At 54.5% G+C, this 22,924-nt stretch overlaps 1 protein-coding gene and 1 long non-coding RNA gene across 7 annotated transcripts in view; one reads left to right on the top strand and one right to left on the bottom strand.

Annotated features, from left to right (window-relative positions):
• Sh3tc1 (SH3 domain and tetratricopeptide repeats 1) overlaps positions 1 to 18,204 on the top strand; it is a 41,724-nt gene extending 23,520 nt beyond the window's left edge. For 4 of the 6 annotated variants that reach the window (XM_029563421.1, XM_017798088.2, XM_008832838.3 and 1 more), the window contains 9 exons: positions 2,925 to 3,058; positions 5,079 to 5,114; positions 6,453 to 8,129; positions 10,927 to 11,107; positions 11,672 to 11,822; positions 13,213 to 13,335; positions 13,911 to 14,061; positions 15,071 to 15,267; positions 17,833 to 18,204. In XM_029563421.1, the coding sequence (XP_029419281.1) occupies positions 2,925 to 3,058; positions 5,079 to 5,114; positions 6,453 to 8,129; positions 10,927 to 11,107; positions 11,672 to 11,822; positions 13,213 to 13,335; positions 13,911 to 14,061; positions 15,071 to 15,267; positions 17,833 to 18,090 (2,908 nt within the window). In that variant the 3' untranslated portion in view covers positions 18,091 to 18,204. Of the gene's footprint in view, positions 1 to 2,924; positions 3,059 to 5,078; positions 5,115 to 6,452; positions 8,130 to 10,926; positions 11,108 to 11,671; positions 11,823 to 13,212; positions 13,336 to 13,910; positions 14,062 to 14,423; positions 14,563 to 15,070; positions 15,268 to 17,832 lie in introns of those variants that run through there. The other 2 variants (XM_029563423.1, XM_029563422.1) reach the window with 2 other exon arrangements.
• Positions 13,175 to 22,924, bottom strand: part of LOC115070319 — a 32,409-nt gene continuing 22,659 nt past the window's right edge. Inside the window, exons 3-5 of the long non-coding RNA XR_003849493.1 lie at positions 15,100 to 15,261; positions 14,411 to 14,577; positions 13,175 to 13,301 (exon numbers count right to left, since the gene is read on the bottom strand). This is a non-coding gene — a long non-coding RNA (uncharacterized LOC115070319). The remainder of the gene's footprint in view (positions 13,302 to 14,410; positions 14,578 to 15,099; positions 15,262 to 22,924) is intronic.

The following is a 22,924-nucleotide window of genomic DNA, read 5'->3' as shown; positions in this document are numbered from 1 at the left end:
GTTCTGGGGGCTTTGCAGTGAGTGTCACATGCTGGGAGTAACCACTATGGACATCCCAGGGCGGAGCCAAGCCGCTACAACTCTGGGCAGCCCGTACAGCTCAGCCTCCACAGTCAAGCCTCCTCAACTTCAGGCTGAGTCTTTTAAGTCCCGGTGCCCCATCCTGCTGGCCAATTCCCCATGTCTGTGGCTTGTTGTCATACTGTACATCCAACCTGCTCCTGTCTGCCTCAGTTTAGCTAATAAGAGCCAGAAGGACCTTATTTCCAAAACCTGTTGCCTCCCCAGGCTCCAGAAGAGAGGCTTTTTGAGCATTCTCCATATAAAGCTCTGGGAAGCTTCTAGGCCTAGTCTTCATGGCCTCTGACCTAGGCCTTGAACCCTGAATTCAAAGTTTCTACTTTTTATCAGCTTCCTAGAGCCCAGCTACATAGCACAGGTGGGCCCTTAGTCCAGGGCCGATGTATGTACCACTCCACTGCCACCTGGTTCCCTGGGGCTCTGTGTATCCAGAGTCCCTCCCATAATCCTCACCCGCCTCCTTCTGTCCCCTGAGTGAGACCTGTCTGCTCCTACCCCAGCTGAGGGTCCCCATGGTAGTGTCTGGTCACCTCTGAGCTGCCTCTGTATGGCCCTGGGCAGTGATGGGTGGGGAATGTTTGGGGAGTGGCCAGTGAGTCAACCTGAGCCCATCCTTCGTCAGTTCCCGGTTTTCCTGGACTCAACCTGGTTCAGACCTCAGCTGAGGAGCATGGAGATGTGGGTGTATGCAGAGAACCCTCCATTCTGGCCTTGCTTGGGTCCATCTGTAACCTGTCTATCAGAGCAAGCAGACGCTGTTCAGGCCTATGTGCTGACTGCACCTAGAGTGATATGTCCCAGTACCCTGCCAGTGTCAGCATCTGGGAGAGGGGGCATGCTCTGTCCACACCCCTTTGTAGGTGACCGCCATAGACTGCCACCCAGCTCCAGTGACAAAGAAGCATGAGCTTTCCTTTTCTCTGTTTGGAAATGTCGCCTCACATGATACCATCCTTAGCTCAGCTGGGTCCTTGAAGTGGCAGTGTGGCTCGTGGCTTGTGACTCGAGGTCTTCCTTATAGAGATGATGGAGTTTTCCCTCTGGGCCTCTTGGCAGATGTCGGTCTTCAACAGTTCTGAACTCATGAAGGCCAGGGCTGGAAGGGTTGGGGGCTGGTCCTTGATCCCCCTCTCTCCCCAGCAGGACATTTGGGGAGTGGCAGCCTTGGGGACTGTAACTACTTGCCTCTGTCACACACACATTTCCCAGTGTCTCTCCTGAGCGGAGCCTGGGTCTTCCTGCCTTTGGGTCAGTGAGCAGCCTGGTGGACCGTCTTCTTCTTCCCTCTTGATGTAACTCAGACTTTCAGACAAGATAAAAGAAGACTGTGGCATTCTGTCCCTCGCCTGCTGAGGGCTGGACGCCAGCTTCTTGTGTTTGCCTCTTTCTCTTTTCCACTTGTTTTCAGACTCTTTAAGAACAAGTTATAACTACCACAGTCATTACCTTCCAGAATTTCAGTGTGTGGCTCTTAAAGTGAGGGTGTCACATAAAACCCCAGGACAAGTGTCAAAAATCAAGAAATTCACAATGCCACAGAGTTGTTCACAGCCAAAGAAGATCCCAGAACGCATCTCGCACACACCTGTCCTACCTCACTTGTTCTACCCCAAAAGTGTTCAGCTTGCCTCTGACTCTGGTTTCTGAACACACAGGCTTGTTAGTTTATAGAAGGTCTTGTAAGCTACGCCATGATTTTTTTTAATGTGTATATGAATGTATTACCTGCATGTATGTAAGTGTCCATGTTGTACAACACCTGCAGAGATCAGAAGAGAGCATGAGATTCCCCAGAAACTGGAGTTACAGAGGGTTGTTAGCTGCCATGCGGGTGCTGGGAATGAACCTGGGTCCTCTGCAAGAGCAGCCAGTGCTCCTAACTGTTCAGTCGGTTCTCTAGCCCCATGATTCTTTTTATCAATAAGATGCACTTTAAAGTTTCACATTCTAGACAGGTGTGGTGTCACACTTTTAATCCCAGCACTTGGGAGACAGAGGCAGGTGGATCTCTGAGTTTGAGACCAGCCAGGGCTACACAGTGAGACCCTGTCTCAAAAATAAAATAAAATAATAAATAAAATAATAAAAAAGCAAAGAATTTCACATTACATTGGTAATTTAGCCCTATAGGCAAACACTGCCTCCCCTTCCTTTCCTCTCTCCCTCTGTTCCTTCCTGTTCCCACTTCCTGACTTTATGACGACATGAACCTTGTTTTCGTACCCTACCCTGGGAGAAATGTAGCAGCTATTGCAGCAGCTTTGACCTGGGAGGGGACATTTCAAGTAGGACTTGGAAGGCTGCTTAGGTGCTCACCTTCCCAGGACCTCAAGGCCCTTCTTAATCCTTGGTCAGACAAGGGTCCCCTTGCAAGCAGGCTCTGTTCAGCATCTTCACTGAAGGTGCCTGGTGGGACCAGCAGGCAAACGAGGGAGGGAGCAGAAACAGGTGTTACTGTGAAATGTTGACTTTTGTCAAAAGACAAAGCTGCAAGCTCAGCTGTGGAGCAGCATCAGGATTGGCTGATGTTCGGATTTGTGAATCTGGTATCTCCATTGTACAAAAGAGAACACAGCTCCCAGTGGGCAGGGGTAGGGTAGCTGGCCATACCAGGTCCTCTAAAGGGAAGCACAGCAGGGCTCCTTTATCACAATGGGCCTGTAGTCTGCCGTGGAGTCCTGGAATGAGAATGAACTCAGTTTCCCCTGCAGATGAGAGCCTTGGCCAGGGACTCCATTTTGCTTCGGGCTTTCGGGCCTCAAGCCTGTCCCATCCAGCCCAGCCTCCTGGGTTTTATTTGTCACTTTCCAGGTTGTTCTAATTAAAGCACTGTGTCTTCACAGCCTGGAAAGTGTGATTTTCCTCAGTGAGGAAGAAAGGTCTTTCTTCAGCAGTGAGGGCCGCTTCTCTGATGAGGACGCCCGGCGGCTCCTGAGCAGGACGTCGGGTACAGATGTATGTACCACGTGCAGCCTGGGTAGGTGCAGGGAGGTTGGCGCCTCTGTACCCTCTGTGGCTGGGAATTCAGGGTTATGTTGTGCCCTGCTGTTAATTTATAGGCATCTTCCCAGGGCAGATTCTCAGAAAGACAGAGACTGCACTCAAGGTGTGGGTCAACTGGCTTTGCAACTGGGTGCGGCCTGGTGGCCTCCAGCCAGTGCCACACGTACCTGTCCCACTCTGCCCTGCGAGCGCTGGGTTGATGCCCTGTCACCTTTGTCCCTAGAGGGTTGGATTCTTGACGAGTGCCTCCCGGCAGCCAGTCCTTCCTTCCTCTTCCTGTCCTAGTGCTGTGCCTCCCTCAGGCCACCCATGGAGAAGCTGTCAAAGTCCTGCCCTGGCAGGGAAAGGAAAGACTCCTCCTGGCTGTGGACCAGCCAGGCCCAGAGATGGAGAGTCAGGAGCCAGGGATGCAAGTTGGCCCTGACGTTCTGGCTGCTGAGGGAGCCTGTCTCTACTGTCCCCAGGTGCCAACCCCAGACATACTGAGACCTCAGCCTTTGAAGTACAGGAAAGCCTAGGGACCCTGTTCTGATCTGATCCATACCCTCCAACTCCTACCCCAGGCTGGTCAGAGTCCCCTCTCCCAGCCCCAGGCAGAACTGGCTCCATGGATGTCAGCTGGCATAGAGCACCTAAGAATTATAGGGCTGCCATCCCCAAAGGCAACATGACTCCTCTTTCCACAGCACCTCTCAAATCACAGACAGGAAGAAAGCCATCAACACCGGAAGAGATGTAGCAGAGGGGAGGGTGGTAGGCAGATGTCAGCGGGTTGCTGCCAGTTCCAAAGACACAGGGAGTGACTCATCTACCATTCTGCTGACAGAGTTAATGCAAACATGCACACTGCCTATGGAGTGCACAGATACACACATGTGCAGAAATAGGCACATACTTGCATGCATTCAGGTATACCCAAAACCACACAAGGACATACATGCAAACTCCCATGTACATGCTCATATGGAGATATATGTGTAATATATATGCAAATATACACACATGTAGGAATGCAGACACATTCACGTACAACCACAGAAACATGCACATCTATACACTCATGTGCATATACACACTTCCATGTATACACTCATCCAGAGACATACAACTATGTGCACACGTTTGCATGTGCAGGTGTTGTGTGGGCATGTATACAGACATGTGTCTCTGAGTGTGTATATGTGTGTGCATGTGTGGGTCTACATGTGTATATGCCTATATATACACCCAGGTAGGTGCCCACAGCTAATCACGCACATATACATGTACATAAACATCCATGCATTTACATGTGTGGAATGCGTGCATGCATAGACCAGAAGCACACATTTCCACACGCTTTTTCATACTGCTTAGTAGATGCATGGAGAGACCTTTTCCCCATGATATTGGGGTCAAGCCTTTCAGGTCCCCAGTGAATTTCTCTTCCTAAATGGATGGCTTCAGCCTGCCCTTGCTGGAACAAGACTCACCCTGACTGCCTGTCTTTCTTAGGAAGCAGATGGGGCCTCATTGGGCAAGAGGAAGTGGGTAAGGGTACCACCTGGACAGTGTTGTGCCCACACGCGTGCTGCCACAACTTTTAGCTCTTTACACATCTTCCTCGGTTCCTTTTCTCATTTGGTTACTGTGGCGATCCAGCAGGCAGCGAGTGTCAACCCATTCCAAGGGGGTGGGAATGAGGCTTGGGGAGCCACCCTGGTTGTAAAGAGCAATCAGCTAGGGACTTGCCCCAGTCTGTCCTGCTGCTGCCTACGCCCCTGTACCCCAAAGAACTGAGAAGGGTCACAGGCACCTTCAGTGGAACGGGTACAGCAGGGGTAGATACTGTGCTCCATCCTGGCCTGGAGACCTTTGAGGATGCAGATTCTCTGGCCCTGAGCCACACTTCTTCATGTGTGCTGGTGATCAGAGAGCCCTGTGTCCACCTTCATGGATGAGGCAGGACCTGGGGCACTGGTAGAGGAGGTAACTGCTGCTTTTTTCTTTCTCAGACCAGTTAGAAGAAGCTGAACGGCTGGAGGCACGAGGTAAGCTGTGGTCGGGTCTGCTGCTCACGGCTGGTTCTGAGGTGTGGGGCAGAGGTAGGACCGTTGGGCGCGGTGGACAATGGACACTGATGCCACTCCTCTGCAGCATGTGTGGGGTATGAGGAGGCTGGGTGGGTGGCCTGAAGCTTCCTGATGCATCTGTGGAGACCTTGCGGACCCAAATCTCTTCTGGCAAATGCACCTCCCCAGCCTCCCCCTGCTCCAGCCCACACTGCACCTTTTCAAGTGAAGCTACCAAGCTTTGCCTCAGTGGACTGGACCACACTTTTGGGGACTAAGACAATTGGATTTGGGTGTTGGAGAGAAAGACCCTCTCCCAACTTAATCTTAGAGGTCTCTCCTTCCTAGCCTAGTACCAAACCGCTCTGTTCATCTCCCCTCTGCAACTCTTCCCCTAGAGGATCTAAATAGAGGAGCTAGGGCTGTGAGCTGCTGAGGGCCCTGGGATATTCCCCAAGAATAGACACATCTCAGTACAAACTCAGATTCAGGGAGGAAGGTAAGGAGGAGGTCTGGCACTGCTGGGATGGGCCCAAGGGCAAGTCCAGGGCCTCCCTCCTACTCTGAGCTCAGTGAGCAGAGGCAGACAACAATGGGGCAGCTCCTTTCCAGGTGGCCCATTTTCTGCCTGAGTCCTAACAAAGGCCCTGGGTCTTCTCAATCTGTCCAGGCACGAAAGCAGATGGAGACCTCTATAGCTGGGGATTTCTCAGCCAATTTGGTATGCCCAATGTCCCTGTCCTCATCACCATGGTTCTGTCAGCCTCAACGTGTGTGTGTGTGTGTGTGTGTATGCGCACGCACGCGCGCACCGAGGATTGAACCCAGGCCTCACACATGCTAGGTACATGCTCAGCCCTCAAGCTACACCCACCAGTCCACTTTGTCCATTTTATGCGTGTCAATCTTTAAGCCCATGGCTGATTTTGGTGACTACTAACTATTGGTGATTCATGGCTTCTAGGACTTTAGTGGCCTGTGGAATCGCACACTTGTGGTCAGGCACTGACTGCATACCAGATGGTTAAGCGGCTTTGACTCTTTCTAAAAGAAAGTGCTATGTAGGCCAACACTGAGCTCCAACACACAGGATCTCTGAGAACTGTTCTCCAAAGGCAGGTGGAAGAAAGCGGGCTGCTGGGTAGGAAAGCTGGCCAGAGAGATTGGATCTTCTTGGGAGTCATGACCAGTTATCATCCTGAAAGTGGAGCATTGGGGACATATAGCTGGGTTGGGGACAGAGGCAGGGACATCACACAGGTGGAGCTAGAAACTCAGGTTCACAGCTGATCAAATTGGGCCTTCTGTGACTTCCAGAAACATCTCTGCCTCATCTGAACCCAGAGCCGCAAGAGACCTTACGCATGGTAAAGGATGTTCTAGAACAATGCAAGGCCTACTCTGGCTTCCCTGAGGAGCCAGTGTCCTGGAGCCTTGGGGCAGTGTCCCACAGAGTGAGCTCACCAGAACCTGAGGAGACCCCCTTCTGCCTGGATCCCGAGGATGACTGGACAGACCCCGAGGTGCTGGGCTCTCTGCTGCAGGTCCTAAATGCCCCCGAGTATGACACCCGCTTCCGAGGCCTGTATGACATCTCGCTGCCCTGGCTGAGTGCTGTGCTCTGTGGCTTTGAAGATGAGGAGGAGCTGGCCAGGCACCTGGCTCAGGCCCGAGGGGTAGCAAAGAAAGTGGGCCTGGCCATGACCCTGGCCAGGCTGTGCCTCCTGTTAGGGCGGCTGTGTGCCCGAAAGCTCAAGTTATCCCAGGCCCGGGTATACTTTGAGGAGGCTCTGGGGGCTCTGCGGGGCAGCTTTGGGGACCTCTCCCTGGTGGTGGCAGTGTACACCAGCCTGGCCACTGTGTACTTGAAGCAGAAGAACAGGGAGAAGTGTGTGCAGTTGGCACCCAAAGCTGCAGCCCTGCTCTTGGGGACACCAGGCCACGCGTGCAGCGCAGAAGTGGAGCTCCTTAAATATGCACTGCGCAGGGCCATCTGCAGCCACAGCCCACAGGCAGAGGCCAGGGCCTGCTTCCTGCTGGCCAGACACCACATCCACCTCAAGCAGCCGGAGGAGGCCTTGCCCTACCTGGAGAGACTGCTGCGTCTGCACAGGGACTCGGGGGCCCCACCTGCCTCGTGGCCCGAGGACTGTTACCTGCTCCTGGCAGACGTCTATGGCCGAAAGTGCCTGCCCCACCTGGCACTGAGCTGCCTCAGGGTGGCCTCACTCTGGACCCAAGGCTCACTGGCTGGTTCCCTCAAGAGTGTGGACCTGGTGCTCCGGAACGCCCCTGAGCCGTATAGCCAGAGGAGGACTACCCATGGCCTCCCCTCTCAGATTGCCCACTACCTCAGGCAGGCATTGGCCTCCTTGGCTCCAGGCATGGGGCAGGCCCTGTGTGGGCCCATCTATGCCAGCCTGGCCCAGCTGTACAGCCACCACCAGCAGCATGAACAGGCCATTGCCTTTATGGTTCAGGCCACAGAAGCTGACACTGCGGCCGGTGTCCGCCCTGTCGTGGACCGTTTGGTGGCCCTTGCCTGGCTTCACATGCTTCATGGACAGAGCCTGGTGGCCCTGGACATCCTGGAGTCCATCTCAGATGCAGCCGTGGCCAGGAAGGACCAGGAGTGTGTGATCACCAACATGGTAGCCATGGCCCTGAAGAGAACAGGCAGGACCCGGCAGGCGGCAGAAGGCTACTTCCAAGCTCTGCACATGGCCCGCAGTCAGGGCCATCTACAGAACCAGGCAGTGGTCCTGGCCAACTTTGGGGCCCTGTGCCTGCAAGCCGGTGCTGGCAGCCTGGGGAGGCACTACTTGCGGGAGGCCGTGGGGCTCTTCTCACAGATGCCCAGTGGGCTATGTGGCCCGGACTTCACCCAGGTGCTCCTGTGGCTGGGCCAGCTGTGCACGCACTCCTTCCCCCAGCAGGCCAAGTGCTACTATGAATGGGCCTTTCTGGTTGCTGTGGAAACAGACCACCTGGAGAGTAAGTACCACCTTTGTTCCTCAGGCTCCTGCCTCCTAGGGTATGTGTGGGTCATGCTGGCTTCCTGAAGAGAAAGCTCCTTTCAGAGCATCCTGGGGTGGCAGGCAGAGGCTGGAGGCTGGTTCCCCACCATTGGTCATGCTGAGTGGTGGGAACCTGATGTTTGCCAGCACCTTTGAGGCAGACTATTCCCATGCTGGGCCAGACATAATAGTGGGGGTTGGAGGGTGGGTAATACTGAAAGTCCCTCATCCTGAGGACCCCACAGTCACCCGAATAGGATGATGGTCACCTTAGACATAACCCTGAGACTTAAGGTGAGAGGAAGCCTACAGCTTCTGTGAGCCGGACCGCCAGTGCCCGGCGCCTCAGGCTCTGTTGTTTCCTTGGCATCTGCCCGAAGTCCTACTTACCCCACATATCCTGTTCACAGAGGTTGCCAGGGCCATAGTGGAGTTCAGGTTCACCCATAAGCACTTAGTTGTACAATTGTAAGTCAGGCCCCATGGACAAGTGAGACTATGCCATCCTTGCTAGGGGCTGGAACTGACTGTAGAAAACAGATGACCAGGTCAGATCAGCCCCAAAGTGCTTTTCAGTGTGATGCTGGGCACTACCCCACTCTAGCTTGTGGGTTGGGGAAGTCTCTTTGATCTGACACTGGAGGACTAAGGAAGGTTTAACCAAGCAAGCAAGTATTGGGTCAGGAGCAGAAGGTCCAGCCTGTGCAGAAGCCCAGGGGTACTCGAGTGAGCTCATGCAGTTTGCAGTGGTGGATAGTAAATCTCAGCTGGAGAATGAGGCAGGGTCCAGGCTGAGGTTTGTCCTTTTCCCAAGAGCAGTGGGGAGCCACTGAATGCAGATGAACACACCATGGCTGTGCCAAGGATGGAGACCAGGTGGGTCTGGCTTCAGGCCTCCATAAGAGATCTGGCACATACTTGAGGCCTCCAAAGGGACAAAACTCATAGACATGTCTGTGTGAAGGGGGTGAGGAGAAAGGTAAGGTTCAGCTAGCCAGTGAGGCCTTGGCAGTACAGACTCTGGCGTGAAAGAGACCCTGGGGACCCTCAGGAGGGGCCAGACCTCCACACCTTCAGCAGCCTCACCACACAGTCAGTGGTGCCTGTCCTGCCAGGCCTCCCCAGGTACAAAGCCTCAGACCTGGACAGCTCCAGTCAGGAACCCAGCAATATGTGTCCCTCCTCCTAAGCTGAGTACCGTAGAAGGCCCGAGGAGGCCGGGGGTGGGGCAGAACCACATACCAGGTCACCATTGATTTACTGTTGATATAGTGTGTGTCTTTCTGAGGAGTGATCAGTTGATGGGCAGTTGTGGTCGTTCACGGTGGCCCTTCATCTCCAAGAGGCAGCACACCTCATCCATCATCTCTGGTTTTAGGAATTTGCGTCTTTCCTTTTTCTTGGTCATTTTGCTGAAAGGTTTGTGATTCTTTTCAAAGCACCAGCCTGTGTCTTGGGGATTTTCTGTTCCTCCTCTCTGTGTGTTGTCATTTCTGCTATCAGTCGTTCTCCTTTCTGTTGTGGTTAACACTTTGCTTCCTAGTCTCTTAAGGTGGAAGTTTAGCTCTGAGGTTCCAAGTTTTCCTTCCTCCCCTCCCCCCTTTCCTCCTCCTGTCCTCCACAAAAGCATTCACAGCCATCAGTTTCCCCAAAGTATTGCTTTGTGTTACTCCTTAAGTTTCTGGGCTTCAGCCTGGTTCATCTCAGTCTTCCTCACTTCCCCAACCTCTTCTTTGACCTCTGGTCACACAGGAATGGGCAGTTTAACTTTTGTATATTCATGCGCTTCCCAAACTTTCTTCTCTTGCTGATTTCTATTTGTTTATTTAAGAGTCCTAGGGAATGAACCTAGGGCTTCATGCACACTAGACAAATGCTCTGTAACTGAGCTAGATCCCCAGCCTAACTCTGCTCAAGCTTCTAAATTGGCCAGCCTGGTCTTGAACTCACTCTGTAGTCCAGGTAGATCCTTCTGCCTCAGCCTTCTGAGTAGCTAGAATTACAGTATGCACCTCTAGCCTCGGCTCTGACTGATTTCCAGTCTCATTCCGGTGTAGCTAAAGAACACATTTCCTGTGACATCAGTCCTTTCACATTTACTGAGACTTGGTCTTAGCCTGATGTGTTTTGGAGACTGCCCCGTGAGCCCTCAAGGACTGTGTTTGGCTGCTGGGGGAGTTTTACAGGACCCTGAGGTCTGGCTGGCTTATGCTGTGGCTCAGCTTTCTGCTTCTGTGTTGATTTCTAGGTTGTCCTGGCAGTCAGGAATGCCCATGGCTGCCAGCATCCGACTTTAGGATAGGCCAGTAAGCCATGGCTTGGAGTGCAGGCTTATAGATGCTGGAACCTGGCTGAATCTATTGTCCATATGGCAGGCTCCAGGCTAGATGACGGCTGTGGACTGTTTGTGTGCCCATCTGCACTGGGCTGCTACTACCCTGACCACCAGGTTGGGATGGAGGCAGGGGAACCATGGTGAGGCATAGAGCAGGGGGAGTACCAGGCCAGGACCCAGCCCTGAGTTAACTAAAACAGCCTTGTCTTTGGGCTTCCCGGGTACATCAAGCACTGGGGGCCTCTTGGTGCACCCTTCTTTCTGCCACTCACATAACCTGACCGTGGGTTCAGTGTCCCCATTTTTGAGGCCCTGGTTCATGGAGAGGTGGAAGAGGTGGGCATTCAGCAGGGCCTTTTATCCCCCCACACAGAGGCACTGGGGAGCCTCTGAGATGATGGAACCAGGAGGGTGACTTCCACTTTCTGTTCCTGCCCAGGCCAGCTACAGGCTGTGCAAAAACTATGCCACTTCTACAGCGAGGTCGTGCCCAACGAGGTGCGGTGTGTCGTCTACCACGAGTTCCAGCTCGCGCTGGCCCAAAGGGTGGCTGACAAGGTTCTGGAGGGACAGCTCCTGGAGGCTATCAGCCAGCTCTACCTGTCGCTGGGCACCGAGCGGTAAGAGCAGCACAGGGTAGAGGGACATGAAATCGGGCCCTGTCCCTGGGGAACCACTGGGCTCCTTAACACCAGTCAAGCTCAGACTTCTTGGGCCCCAGGAAAAAATGTGGACTTCACATCAGGAATGATGGGCCAGTGTCCCTAGAGCAGGGCTTCTCAGATGTGTCCCTGAACCAGTGTCTACCTTTCTGGGAGCTTGTTGAAGGTGCTATACCCTGCCCAGGCCTACAGGGTCAGGAACCACCATCAGGGCCAGCAACCTGCCTGAGAGCAGTCCTGTGCGCCACACCACGATGTGTGTGAGTTTGAGAAGCGCTGGTCTAGGGTCTGAATTCTTCCCTATGTCAATGGCTCCCCAGGGTCCCAGGAAGACACAGGCTGGATTTGGCAGGTGGAGACTGAGGATTCCCCTTGAAGAATTCCCTCTGTCTTTCCATGGGATTCTGCCCATAGAGGATTCCTTCAGGTCCTGACCTTCCAGATCCTTCTGTAGTCAGGCCCATAGTGTGTAGAGCCAGGGCTGTCACAGGCTCCTGTTCTCATGTGCATGTTTGATGCCAGGGCCTACAAATCTGCTCTGGACTACACCAAGCGGAGCCTGGGGATATTCATCGACCTTCAGAAGAAGGAGAAAGAGGCATACGCCTGGCTACAGGCGGGGAAGATCTACTACATCCTGCACCAGAATGAGCTGGTGGACCTGTACATCCAGGTATGGGCTCAGGACTGACAGGGTGCACTCACTCACTCACCCAACTATCCACCTAATCACCCACTCACCTACCCGGCCATCCATCCACCCACCCATTCCTCCACCCACCTACCTACCTGTTGACCCACCCATATAACTGCCCACCCATTCATACATCTATCTGTTTACCCATCCATCCACTCACCCATCCACCAATCCATCTATCCATCAACTCACTCATACACCTACCCAACTTCCCATCCATCTATGTATCCAACTCACGCATCCATCCACCTGTCTCGACCTGTTTATCCAGTCATGCACCAATCTACCCATCCACTTGTCCACTCACTCACTCATCCATCCATCCCCTAGCCACTGCTGAGTACCTAGTGTATCCCAGGGGCCTGCATCTTTTCCCCTTAGGCCCCATCAGTCTCCCTCAGTCCCCAGTCTCTCTGACAAGCATCTGAACTCCCTGGGCAGACAGATGAGCCCCATGCAGTGTCCAGCCCTGTGTTTGTATATAGCAGTTGGTCAGTATCTGGGGGACTCACATGTCCACACAGAGGAGCTTTGCTCTGGTAGAGTATGGCACATTTACTTTAAAACACACTTATCATAGAAGCTGTGTCGCTTTCCTAAACACAGACAGACGAGGAAGCCCAGGAGCAACACTGTGACCCTGGGGCTGAAGACAGAGTGAGGATCAGGAGCCCAGGGCTAAGAGGGGCCATGGGATCTGGCAGGCAGAAACACCGGGAAGGTGGGCTGAGCCTGGGATGAAGGAATTTTGAATCAGGGTGAGGGGCTAGCGCCACCTGCTGGAGGAGGGATGTCCTGGCTGCAGATGCAGTACAGGGAGCCTGGTCCTGCCTGGGAGCTGAAGAGTGGGTGGGGCTACCCTCTCTTCACTGAGTGGATGTTTGTTGAGTATCTGTTATGTACCAGTCATTGCAGGCATCCCTGGATACAGCAGAGAAGCTCAAGCCTCAGACCCTGCCCTGTGGTGCTTGCTGATGAGAGGGAAGGTGGGCATAGTCAGGTCAAGATTATGAGGACTTGGAGAAGTAAAGACCAAGGAACAGGGTGTGGTGGGAGCCACAGGAGATGTAAGGGCAGAGCTCTGTGGTTCAGACACAGTGGACAGGGCCAGAGGCCAGATCCAAGCTCCTCCCTGCTGACCCGGCCAGCCCATACTTGCTGGGCTCCAGGGCTCCAGCTGATCTGACGCCTCCTGGCTTTCAGGTCCTGAAGGCTACTGTTTCCAGAGCCCCAAATACACAGGGAGGGAAAGAAGGCCAGTGCCTCCGGCTGTGAGGGAAGAGGAAGCTTCAGGGACTGTGTGTGCATCTCAGGGACATGGCCACCTTGGTGGGTACTGACTCCAGAGAGCTTCTGGTCCTCGCAGGTGGCACAGAATGCAGCCTTGTACACCGGGGACCCCAAACTGGGGCTGGAGCTGTTTGAGGCAGCTGGGGACATCTTCTTCAATGGGACCTGGGAGAGAGAGAAAGCTGTGTCCTTCTACCGGGTGAGAAGCCACTGTGGGCCAATGACATGGGTCTGAGGTGGGTGTCCCTCAGTGGACACAGGTGTGGCTGGCAAAAGCCTCCTACCTGGAGGTGGAGTGCTCCAATGGAGTCTACTTTTCTGGAATGATCTTGACCACCCTCCTGTGAGGCACAGCAGCAACCCCACACTTGTAACCCTAGTTGTGAAGTCCTGTCTCCACCTTATAGATGAGTAAGCTGAGCTCAGAGAGGCACGAGCTTTTGTCAAAGGATGCCAGTGGAGACATGGACTGAGCCTCTCTTCTGTCCCCACAGCTCACAGCGTGCAGCTGGCCTTGGGCTCACAAAAACATGCATTTTATTAGAGTATTCAATCCTTCCACTTAGGCCCTGTTGCCTGGGCAGAGGGAAGGGCTGACCAGAGGGAAGGGCTGACCAGAGGCTACAGGGGTAGCTGAATAGGCAAGGGTCACCCCCCCCAAGCCTGGAGTATCAGAATAGAACCATCCTCTGTCCTACAAAGCCATATGGGGAATGTGCCCTGGAGGAACTTTGCATGGTAGCCACTGCAGGTCTGACCCCCACATATGGACAGGACCGGGCGCTGCCCCTAGCCGTGACTGTGGGGAACCAAGAGGCAGAACTGCGCCTGTGCAACAAGCTGGTAGCACTCCTGGCTGCACTGGAGGCACCTCAGGAGGGTCTGGAGTTCGCCCATGAGGCCCTGGCACTCAGCATCACCCTGGGTAAGTCTCTGTGCCCTGACCCACACCTCAGCCAACTAGGTTTCTGGCCCCAGGTCTACAAGGCAGGGCAGACAGGCTGCTCAGCCTCCCCCTATTTCTGGCGAAGGCTGGCTGAGGCCAAAAGCAGATCTGCTAAGCCAACAACACCTAGCCCCGGCCAGGACACAGACCAGGCAGGGACTCAAGAACAAAGCTCCCTGAGGCATCACTGCCTCTTCTTGGTAACCTCAGAGCTGGCCAGTTTTCCCTGCTGTCCACACACACTCACTCTCGCATGTACTGGTCTTCTCCCATGTCCCCTTCCCACCCTCATCAGCCTCTCCAATTTTCTGACTGGTACAATCCTCACCCCTCTCCTGCAGCATGTCCCTCAGTACCAGGCTTCACTCAACGACTGAATGAGAATGTTTGTCTTCCTCCAGACATGGAGCCTTGAGTGGACTGACCAGGGCCTCAGGCCTGCAGCAGGCAAGCAGCTGATCTGGAACCACTGTGTGCAGGCTCCTTGTGCTGGTCCTGGAGGGAAGGGGAAGATGCCAGAGCCCACCCAGGCCAGCTGCCTGTTTGCAGGGGAGGGTATGGGGCTCTGATGAGTTTGGCTCGCTAAGGCTGAAGGCTATGCTGAGCCTATACCCAGGCAGGAGCCACTGCTAGTCCTGACCTGAGCCCTGTGCCAGGAAATGCATGGACTATGTGCCTTGGGGGCTCCTAGTTAAAAGTAGTAACCAAAGGCACCAGGTGATTCAGCAGACATAAAGCAGGGGCATGCACGCTTGCAGCTTTGCCAGCTCTGAAGGCAGAGGGGAGCTGGTGCCATTAGCCAGCTTTACAGAAGAGAAGAATGAGTCTAGGGACCAGAAAGGACTGGCTGGAACCCATGCTAAGTCTGGGAATGTCCAGAGTCATGGCTTGGAGCTACAGGTCTGCATGCTTGCCTCCTGATTGGCCTGTGCTCTGCCTGCCCCATGGAGCCATGACCTCACACCTACTCCTCCACCTGCACCCCCAGGTGACCGCCTGAATGAGAGAGTGACCTACCATCGGCTGGCTACTCTGCACCACCGGCTGGGTCACGGGGAGCTGGCCGAGCACTTCTACCTCAAGGCTCTGTCGCTCTGCAACTCACCCCTGGAGTTTGATGAGGAGACCCTGTACTATGTGAAAGTTTACCTGGTGTTGGGTGACATCATCTTCTATGACCTGAAGGTGGGTAAGAAGAGCAGGGCTCAGTCTGGGGTTTGGGAGACATTGCCCTGCCTGGAGTGGGGTCTACACCTGTAGTCACTGTCTCCCAACAGTGACTTAGCACCGTTCTGGAGCTGGGCCTGGCTGTGAGGAGATAGCAAGGTCAGCAAACAGGACCAGGTTCCTAGGCTGACCAGACCTGGCCCTCCAGAGCTCAGAGTCTGCTGAAAGGCTGCGGTGTGACAGATGATGGACACGGGTACAAGATACGCCAGCAATGGGGGTGTAGTCACAGGGCTTCCTGGATGAGGTGACCCCTCAACAAGGATATAAGCCAGGGAAGGGAGGACATTTATGACCACTGACTCCTGACACTCACATTGCAGAATCCAGCCCACACTTTGGCCCGTGTTCTAGGAATCCATCATGCTTGCTGACCTGTCACCACAATTCCATCCCAGAATTCTGGGACACTCTTTTCTGGTCACCCAGGAGGGATGAGTGGAAAGATTACCATATCCTGTCCTACAGTGAAGGAAACAGACTCAGGAACAGGCTCACTGACCCCCAGGCTGCCTGTCTGAGTCCTTGCTGGTTATGGCTCCAGGCACCCGACCTAGGACCTCTTTTCCATCTGTCCTGCAGCCCTGAAGTGGGTGCCAAGTTGGCTCCTGCAGGCAAGGACCCAGGTATCTCCCCTATCTGAGCCCTGCCCTGGCAACCCCCACCCCAGCCCAGGCCCCAGGTCCAGCACTTTATCTGTTCAGTAAGGGTGTTCCTGTGGCGTAAGGACTCCAAGTTCAGGGGCTGAGTTCCTGGGGTGGGGGCCTGGGCCCCTCACCCCTTCCCCAGGGTTCCTGAGGCTGGCTGTGCACTGGCGACATCTTGTGGTCCGAAGTGGTCCCTGCAGCCTTGCTCTGAAGCCTGTACCCTTGGAGAGGGCTGTTCCTGGTAGCCTGGGGGCCCCTCAGGCAGATCCTCACCGGTGACCAAGGGGCGAGGGCTCTGAGCACAGTCTCTCCACAGTGAGGTTTACCACCTGACTTACTGTGTCCCAGGAAGAAGGGAAGGGTAGCCCTGTTGCCAAGGCCAGGCTGGGGGTCAAAGGCCAGAGAACTCCCAGGTCTTCCTTGACGTGGGCTCTGCCTCCTGCTGCCTCAGCCTTGACTCACACTGTCAGTCTGGGGCCTGTTCATCCCGGGAAGCAGCAGAAGGGGCTGGAATAGGAGAGGCAGGAGTCCCAAGGCATCTTATCTTTTGTCTTTCCCATGAGTCACCTTCAATCTAAGTAATCACAGTGAAGGGCAAGGCTCAGAGCAGGCCAGACCTGTCTGTGAATCTCTGGCTGTTGCACATGGGCACACACATACAGACACAGGCACGTGCACATACATATACACATGTACACATACACACACATGTACACGCATGCACACACACTGTTGCCATCCTTCCCATCCTCCTGAGGTGCCAGGTAACATCACAGAGCTGGGGGGTGGGGTGGCCTTGAGCCCAGGATAGGGAGTGTCCACCACCTCCTACTGTTGTATAGTCCACTCTGCTCCATTTTTAGTGCCTGGCTCTGTGGGGCTAGTCAGGGCCCCCAGCTCTTTGATCCTTTTCAGGGCCCACCCCAGGGGCTCAGCCCGAGAGGTACTGGTGGACCTCAGACTTTGTCCCCAACTCTGGGGAACTGTCACAAGATGCTGGGCAGGAGAGGGCAGGCTGGGTGGGGGTCTCAGGAGGCTCTTCCGTCACTCCTATGTGAGGGACCTCAGGAGAAGCTGGGGTGGGAAATGAGGTCAAAGTGTGTGGGGGGGTGTGTGTCCTGCCCTAGGATGTTCAGTTTGAGGCAAAGGTACACTTGCCCTGGGAGTGGCTGGGGGGCCAGGGAGTGTAACACCTCATCTAAGCTTCCAGGGGAGATTCCCTATGATAACAGATGTGAGAAAGGTCTCGAAATGCTAGTGTACACAGGAGCTGCAAGGTCTGGGTCACTTGTACAATCACCCAGCAACAGGGGGCCAGGAAGCCCCCAGAGCCAGTGGGGCCCTGTACCCCAGAGAACCCACCTCCCCTAGGGAAGGCAACATGTACTCCAGAGGAGGGCAGGAGGCAGGACAGTAGGGATGGAGACAGTCAGGGTCAATGACAGATGAAGGCCTAAGGCTGTAGTACCAGGGAGGAAGGGGGAGCTTCAGAGAAGGGGGCTGAGCACCACTTTCAAACAGGTGTGGGTGCAGGAAGAAGCTGAGGGGCAGCCACAATGCTATTCCAGGTCACCTCTGGGTCACATTCCTGGTGAGCTCAGAGCCGCTCTGAGTCAGCCCCCGGTTCTGTGTGGCCCCCCAGCTTTGAGGAACCATGTCCAGTCCCAAGAACCAGGAAGCTCTGGCCCAGCTGGGGACAGTGTCCATGAGCCAGTCCTGTAGGCTAGGCCATGACCATGCCAGGGCAAGACAGGATGTTCTCACAGTATCCCGGTGTGAACCTGTGGGTTGACAGAGTGACCCTGGGACCCTTGGGGGCTGGTTCTAGGTGTCCCCCGCCCCCACCCCTAGTGAGTCAGGACCATCTACTCCTCAGGACCCTTTTGATGCGGCTGGGTACTACCAGCTGGCATTGGCAGCAGCCGTGGACCTGGGCCACAAGAAGGCACAACTGAAGATCTACACACGCCTGGCCACCATCTACCACCACTTCCTCATGGACCGCGAGATGTCCCTCTTCTTCTACCAGAAGGCGAGGACCTTCGCCTCAGAGCTGAACCTACGCAGGACCAACCTGGTACCCCAGCGACTCTGCGGCTGGGCATCCTGGCTGGCTCCCAGCCACCCACCCTAACACTCCAAGTGGAGGTCTGTGTGAGAGAACCTCCCCTCTCCTAGGAGTGAAGACTGCTCATTTTCTAGGGAGGGGAGGCTTGAAGAAGGGCCAAACAACAATAAATGTATTTTAGCAACTGACTAGTATCTGCAAGGGGTGTGTATGTGTCCCCACTCCTCTCTGGGGACTCAGGACCTGCTCCTCCCACATTCTGCTCCCTGGGGTCCAGGGATGGCCCCTCCCCAACTGGCTCCCTGGTCCCATTTTGGGTCCCAGCCAGGACTGAGCCCAAAAGGTGTGGGCTCCTTACTGGCTGCCATGCCATGGTCTCGGCAAGTGACTTTACCTCAAGCCTCTGTCCCCTTGCCTATCAAAAGTAGAGGTGGTGATGGGAGTCCCTGGACAGGACCAAGGTGGCTTGGTCCACCTCTCTAATCTGTCTTCCGTCCTCATAGAACCTGCCTAAGAGAAGATTGTGACATAATGTCCCCAGTGGGCAGCCACAGATGTGGAGACCCAGAGTGGCTAGGTACCTTGCCAACTGTCACACACCAGATGGGAACCACACCTCAGAGCCCAGCGCAGTGACTATCTTGCCAACCTGCCTGGAAGGATGTACCCATTAAGCCCATTAAGCCTTGAGGGTGGTTCCTGGATCCCCCTACGTCTGCTGGTGTCTGGGGAGCTGCAGGCCAGGGGAGGGAGATGCTCCCTTCTCAGTGTCCCTGGGTCTGGACTTGTCTGGCCTGCGACACTGTAGTCCATAGTGAACGTGAGGGCATCCTGGCCACCCTGCTGCTGCCTGCTCCCTGTGGTCTCTGTGGCCACCTGGTCCCCAGGACCTCTGCACCTCCTAAGTCTCCTGCCCAAGAAGGCAATTCGAATGGTTTCTTTAGTAAGCTAGGCAGGGACACAGTGGCACAGGGAGGCTGAAGGTGTCCTGTGCTCCTCATATTCCCTGTACCACTCCAAGTCCCTCTTTCAGTTGTGTTTAAAGAAATAAAATTCAGGACTGGAGAGATGGCACAGTGGTTAAGAGCTCTCTCTGCACTTCCAGAGAACCCAGGACCCATGCCAGGTGGCTTACAACCATGTAACTACAGCTCCAAGGGATCCAATACCTTTCTCTGGCCTCTGGGCACACACAAACACACAAACACATCTACATGCACTCATAAATAGAAATAAAAATAAATCTTTAAAAAAAGAAATGAAGGTCAGGCATGGTGGCACATGCCTTTAATCAGGAGGCAGAGGCGGGGGGATCTCTGTGAGTTCAAGGCCAGGCTAGTTTACATAGCGAGTCCCGGGTTGGCCAGGACTGCATAATGAGATCCTGTCTAAAGAGAAGAAGAAATTTGCTACCTTCAAGCCTTCCAGTGGTGCTGAGACAGTTCCCAGTGCATGCATGTGTCCCAGAATGCTGTGGACTCCTGGTTACTCCTCATTCCCCTCCCCAGTCCCTCCTTGAAAGGGGACACTGTCCACCCCACACAGCCTTGTTAAGCACCACAGAGCACCTTCCAACGCCCTGCGGAAGCTGGGAGGAGGCCCCCAGTCTCCCCACTAGAAAGCAGCAGAGGAGCTTCCAGACCAGCTCCTCCTCCACCCCAAGCCCTTCGTCAGCTAGTCACAGTCCCTTTGCCTGGGTGGGTTGGGCAGCTATGGTGACCCAGAGTGGACAGAGCCAAAGGCCCTGTCAGTGTGAGTAAGGACACTTCAGCGAGTTGTCACCTGTCCACCATTCTACACAGGGTAGCCCACAGCCTGGGTATCCTCCACTAAAAATCATCTCAGGCTATGGAGGCTTTGGGGATAAACCTCTCTTAGCCCAGGCTGGCCAGCACTGAAACAAGGTGGCTGCATTGGGGGTTGAGGTGAGACTCGAGGTGCTCCTGTAGCCAGCTCCGCCACAGCGCCTGTTTCCTATTAGGATGATGACGAGTCTGGGACATGGTCCAACAGCCACAGCACGCTGCACCGGAGGTTGAGTAATGCTGGCCACTGGCTTAACCTCTCAGACCCTCTGTCTCTTCATCTGTAACCCAAGAAGCCCAACCTCAAGATTCCAGGAATGAAGAAAGAAAGTGTGCTGAGGCTGGGGCAGTCGGTGGAGGCTGAGGCTCTCTGGCTGGGGCCTAGACCCTGTGCACTGCAGGGCTCTGCTCCTTGGAGGCTAATCCCAGACAGCACACTGCAGAGCTCTTCTAGCAGCATAGGTGTGAGATGATCTCCTGCCCATGCAAGGCCACAGCAGCCAGAGGACCCACCATCCAGAAACCTGGCTTTAGAGGCCCAGTGTCTCCTAGGTCCATCCAGCCACCCTCCCACACACAGCCACCAGGCACCAACATTGTGCAATGTATTTGCTGTATACCCACTGTGTACAGCTCTGCTAACTGTTGGAGACCAGGCAGAGGCTAAGCTATGAGGAAACAGAGGGCCCTTCCAGTGCTGAGGATAAAATTGTGCCCCTTCCAGGAATCTCTGGAGATTCTTCTCTGAACAGAGAAGTAAAGCACCTTGCCTGGAGCCGCACAGCCCTGAGGTCTGACTTTAAGGCTATGGGGCTCAGGCTCCAGCAGGAATGTCTCTGCTGTCCTTGGAGGTGGTCATTTGCTACATTAGCTTTGTCCAAGTGGCAAAAGGATGCAGGATAAGTTAAGGACAGAAAGCAGTATGGGGTGATCAGGACCCTGTGTATGAAAAGCCAGAGGCTTCAGGTCACATCAGTGTGCACAGGGCACCCATCTGACAGCCTCCTGCCCATTGTGGTGTTTATGGTCAGCCATCCCAACAGCCAGTCACAGGGGTTCACAGCCTCTGTGGCCTAGGCTTGGGTTTTTGTGGCATCCAGGGAAGCAGGAATTCCAGGCTCACATCTCCAGAGAGCAGGGGCGTGATCTCCCTGGCTGCCAGGAATGGCTCTGTGACCCATCTGCAGGGTAAGAACACCTCTGTGGAGATCCATAAGCCTGGATGTCTGTCAGTGGGAGGGTGGAGCTGGGCTTCCAGAGAAGTCTGAGGAAGAAGATGCAGGCTTGGCCCCTGGAGGAGGGCAGTGAGTTGTGATTCCTCACCCATATATCACCTCATTCCCAGAACCTTCGTAACACACCTTACCACCACATCTGCCTCAGGGGGCTGGGGAAGGCCCATCGAGCAGTGAGCTCAGTCCAGACAATCACTCCTGGGTCAGAGGCCAGCACAGAGGCCCCACTGAGTGACCGTCATGGGCTGGTGGCTCTGAGGACACGCCTGTTCCCAGCATGGCATGCTGTTAGGCAAAGTGAGGCTGGGCTGGTCCTGACCTCAGTGGTTCCCACAGGAGCTAGGGACTCCTCTCCCCCAGGGAATGGGGATCAGGAACTCTGTGGGGACAGATCAAGTAAACACAAGAAAGGACTCAGTTCCAGGCCATCACTCAACTATCAACAGCAACGTGGCCACCCAAGCTGAGGGTCCCACCACCACCGGCAGCAGCGTCAGAAGAGCCCACTTAAGCCAGCCAGCCCACTTGTTCTGGGTCCCCAGCACAGCCACGGCCACGCTGGCTCCAGACAGCACAGCACAGGGAGAGGAAACTGACTCAAGGGCAGTTCCAGGAACAAAGGGACCATGTTCACAGACACCATGATCAACACACAGAGAACCCAAGAGAACCCCTGAGCATAGAGTCGGGGACTCCAAGAAAGAAGATGAAAGTCAGTTTGCGTCCTGCCAGCCACAACAGTGAGCATCAGAGTGAACCTTGAAATCATACGAGAGACTACAGCTGGGTGTGGTGGTGCAGCACTGTAGCCCAGCACTGGAGAGGTGAGGCGGGAGGGTTGCCGAGATTTCTCGGTCAGCCTACAGAATGAGGCCCTATCTCAAAAACCGAAAAGAAAAAAATAAAAAATAAAAGAGAAAATATACAAGGTGATAGGTTGGGTATGTAGCTCAGTGGGCAGGGTGCTAGCACAGAATCCGTGAATTCAAGCCACAGCACTACATACCCCAGGTGCGGTTGTGCATGACTATAATCCCAGCACTCAAGAGGTGGAGGCAGGAAGATCAAAAGTTCAAGGTCAGGGTTGGAGAGACTGCTCAGTGGTTAAGAGCATTGACTGCTCTTGCAGAGGACCCAGGTTTGATTTCCAGTACCCACACGGCACCTAACAACCATTCATAATTCCAGTTCCAAGGGAATACAACGCCCTCTTCTGCATGACACAAGTACAGTTGCATACATGCAAGCAATACACTTATACACATAAAATAAAAATAATAAATAATATATATTTTTAAAAGTTCAAGGTCCTCCTCAGCTACATATCAAGTTCAAAGCCAGCCTGGGCTACATGAGACCTTGTGTCAACCCTCCTTCTGAAAAAGAAAAGAGAGAGAAGGATGGGGGAAGGAAGGAAGGAAGGAGGGAAGGAGGGAAGGAAGGAGGAGGAGGGAGGGAGGGAAGGAGAGAGGGAGGGAAGGAGGAAGAGAGGGAGAGAAGGAGGGAGGGAGGGAGGGAGGAGGGAAGGAAGAAGGAGGGAGGGAGGGAGGAAGGGAGGAAGGAGGGAAGGAAGGAAGAAGGAAGGAAGGAGGGAGGGAGGGAAGGAGAGAGGGAGGGAGGGAGGAGGGAGGGAAGGAAGGAAGGAAGGAAGGAAGGAGGGAGGAAGAAGGAAGGAGGGAGGGAGGGAGGGAGGGAGAGAGGGAGGAAGGGAGGAAGGAGGGAAGGAGGGAAGGAAGGAGGAAGGAAGGAAGGAGGAAGGAAGGAAGGAAGGAAGGAAGAAAGGAGGAAGGAAGGAAAGAAGGAAGGAAGGAGGGAGGAAGGAGGAAGGAAGGAAGGAAGGGAGGAAGGAAGGAGGGAGGA

The sequence above is a fragment of the Nannospalax galili genome, unplaced genomic scaffold, assembly GCF_000622305.1.
Source record: "Nannospalax galili isolate Female #2095 unplaced genomic scaffold, S.galili_v1.0 scaffold436, whole genome shotgun sequence".
NCBI lineage: Eukaryota > Metazoa > Chordata > Mammalia > Rodentia > Spalacidae > Nannospalax > Nannospalax galili.
The sequence above is the reverse complement of the archived record's forward strand: the minus strand, read 5'-3'. Positions and strand labels throughout refer to the sequence as shown.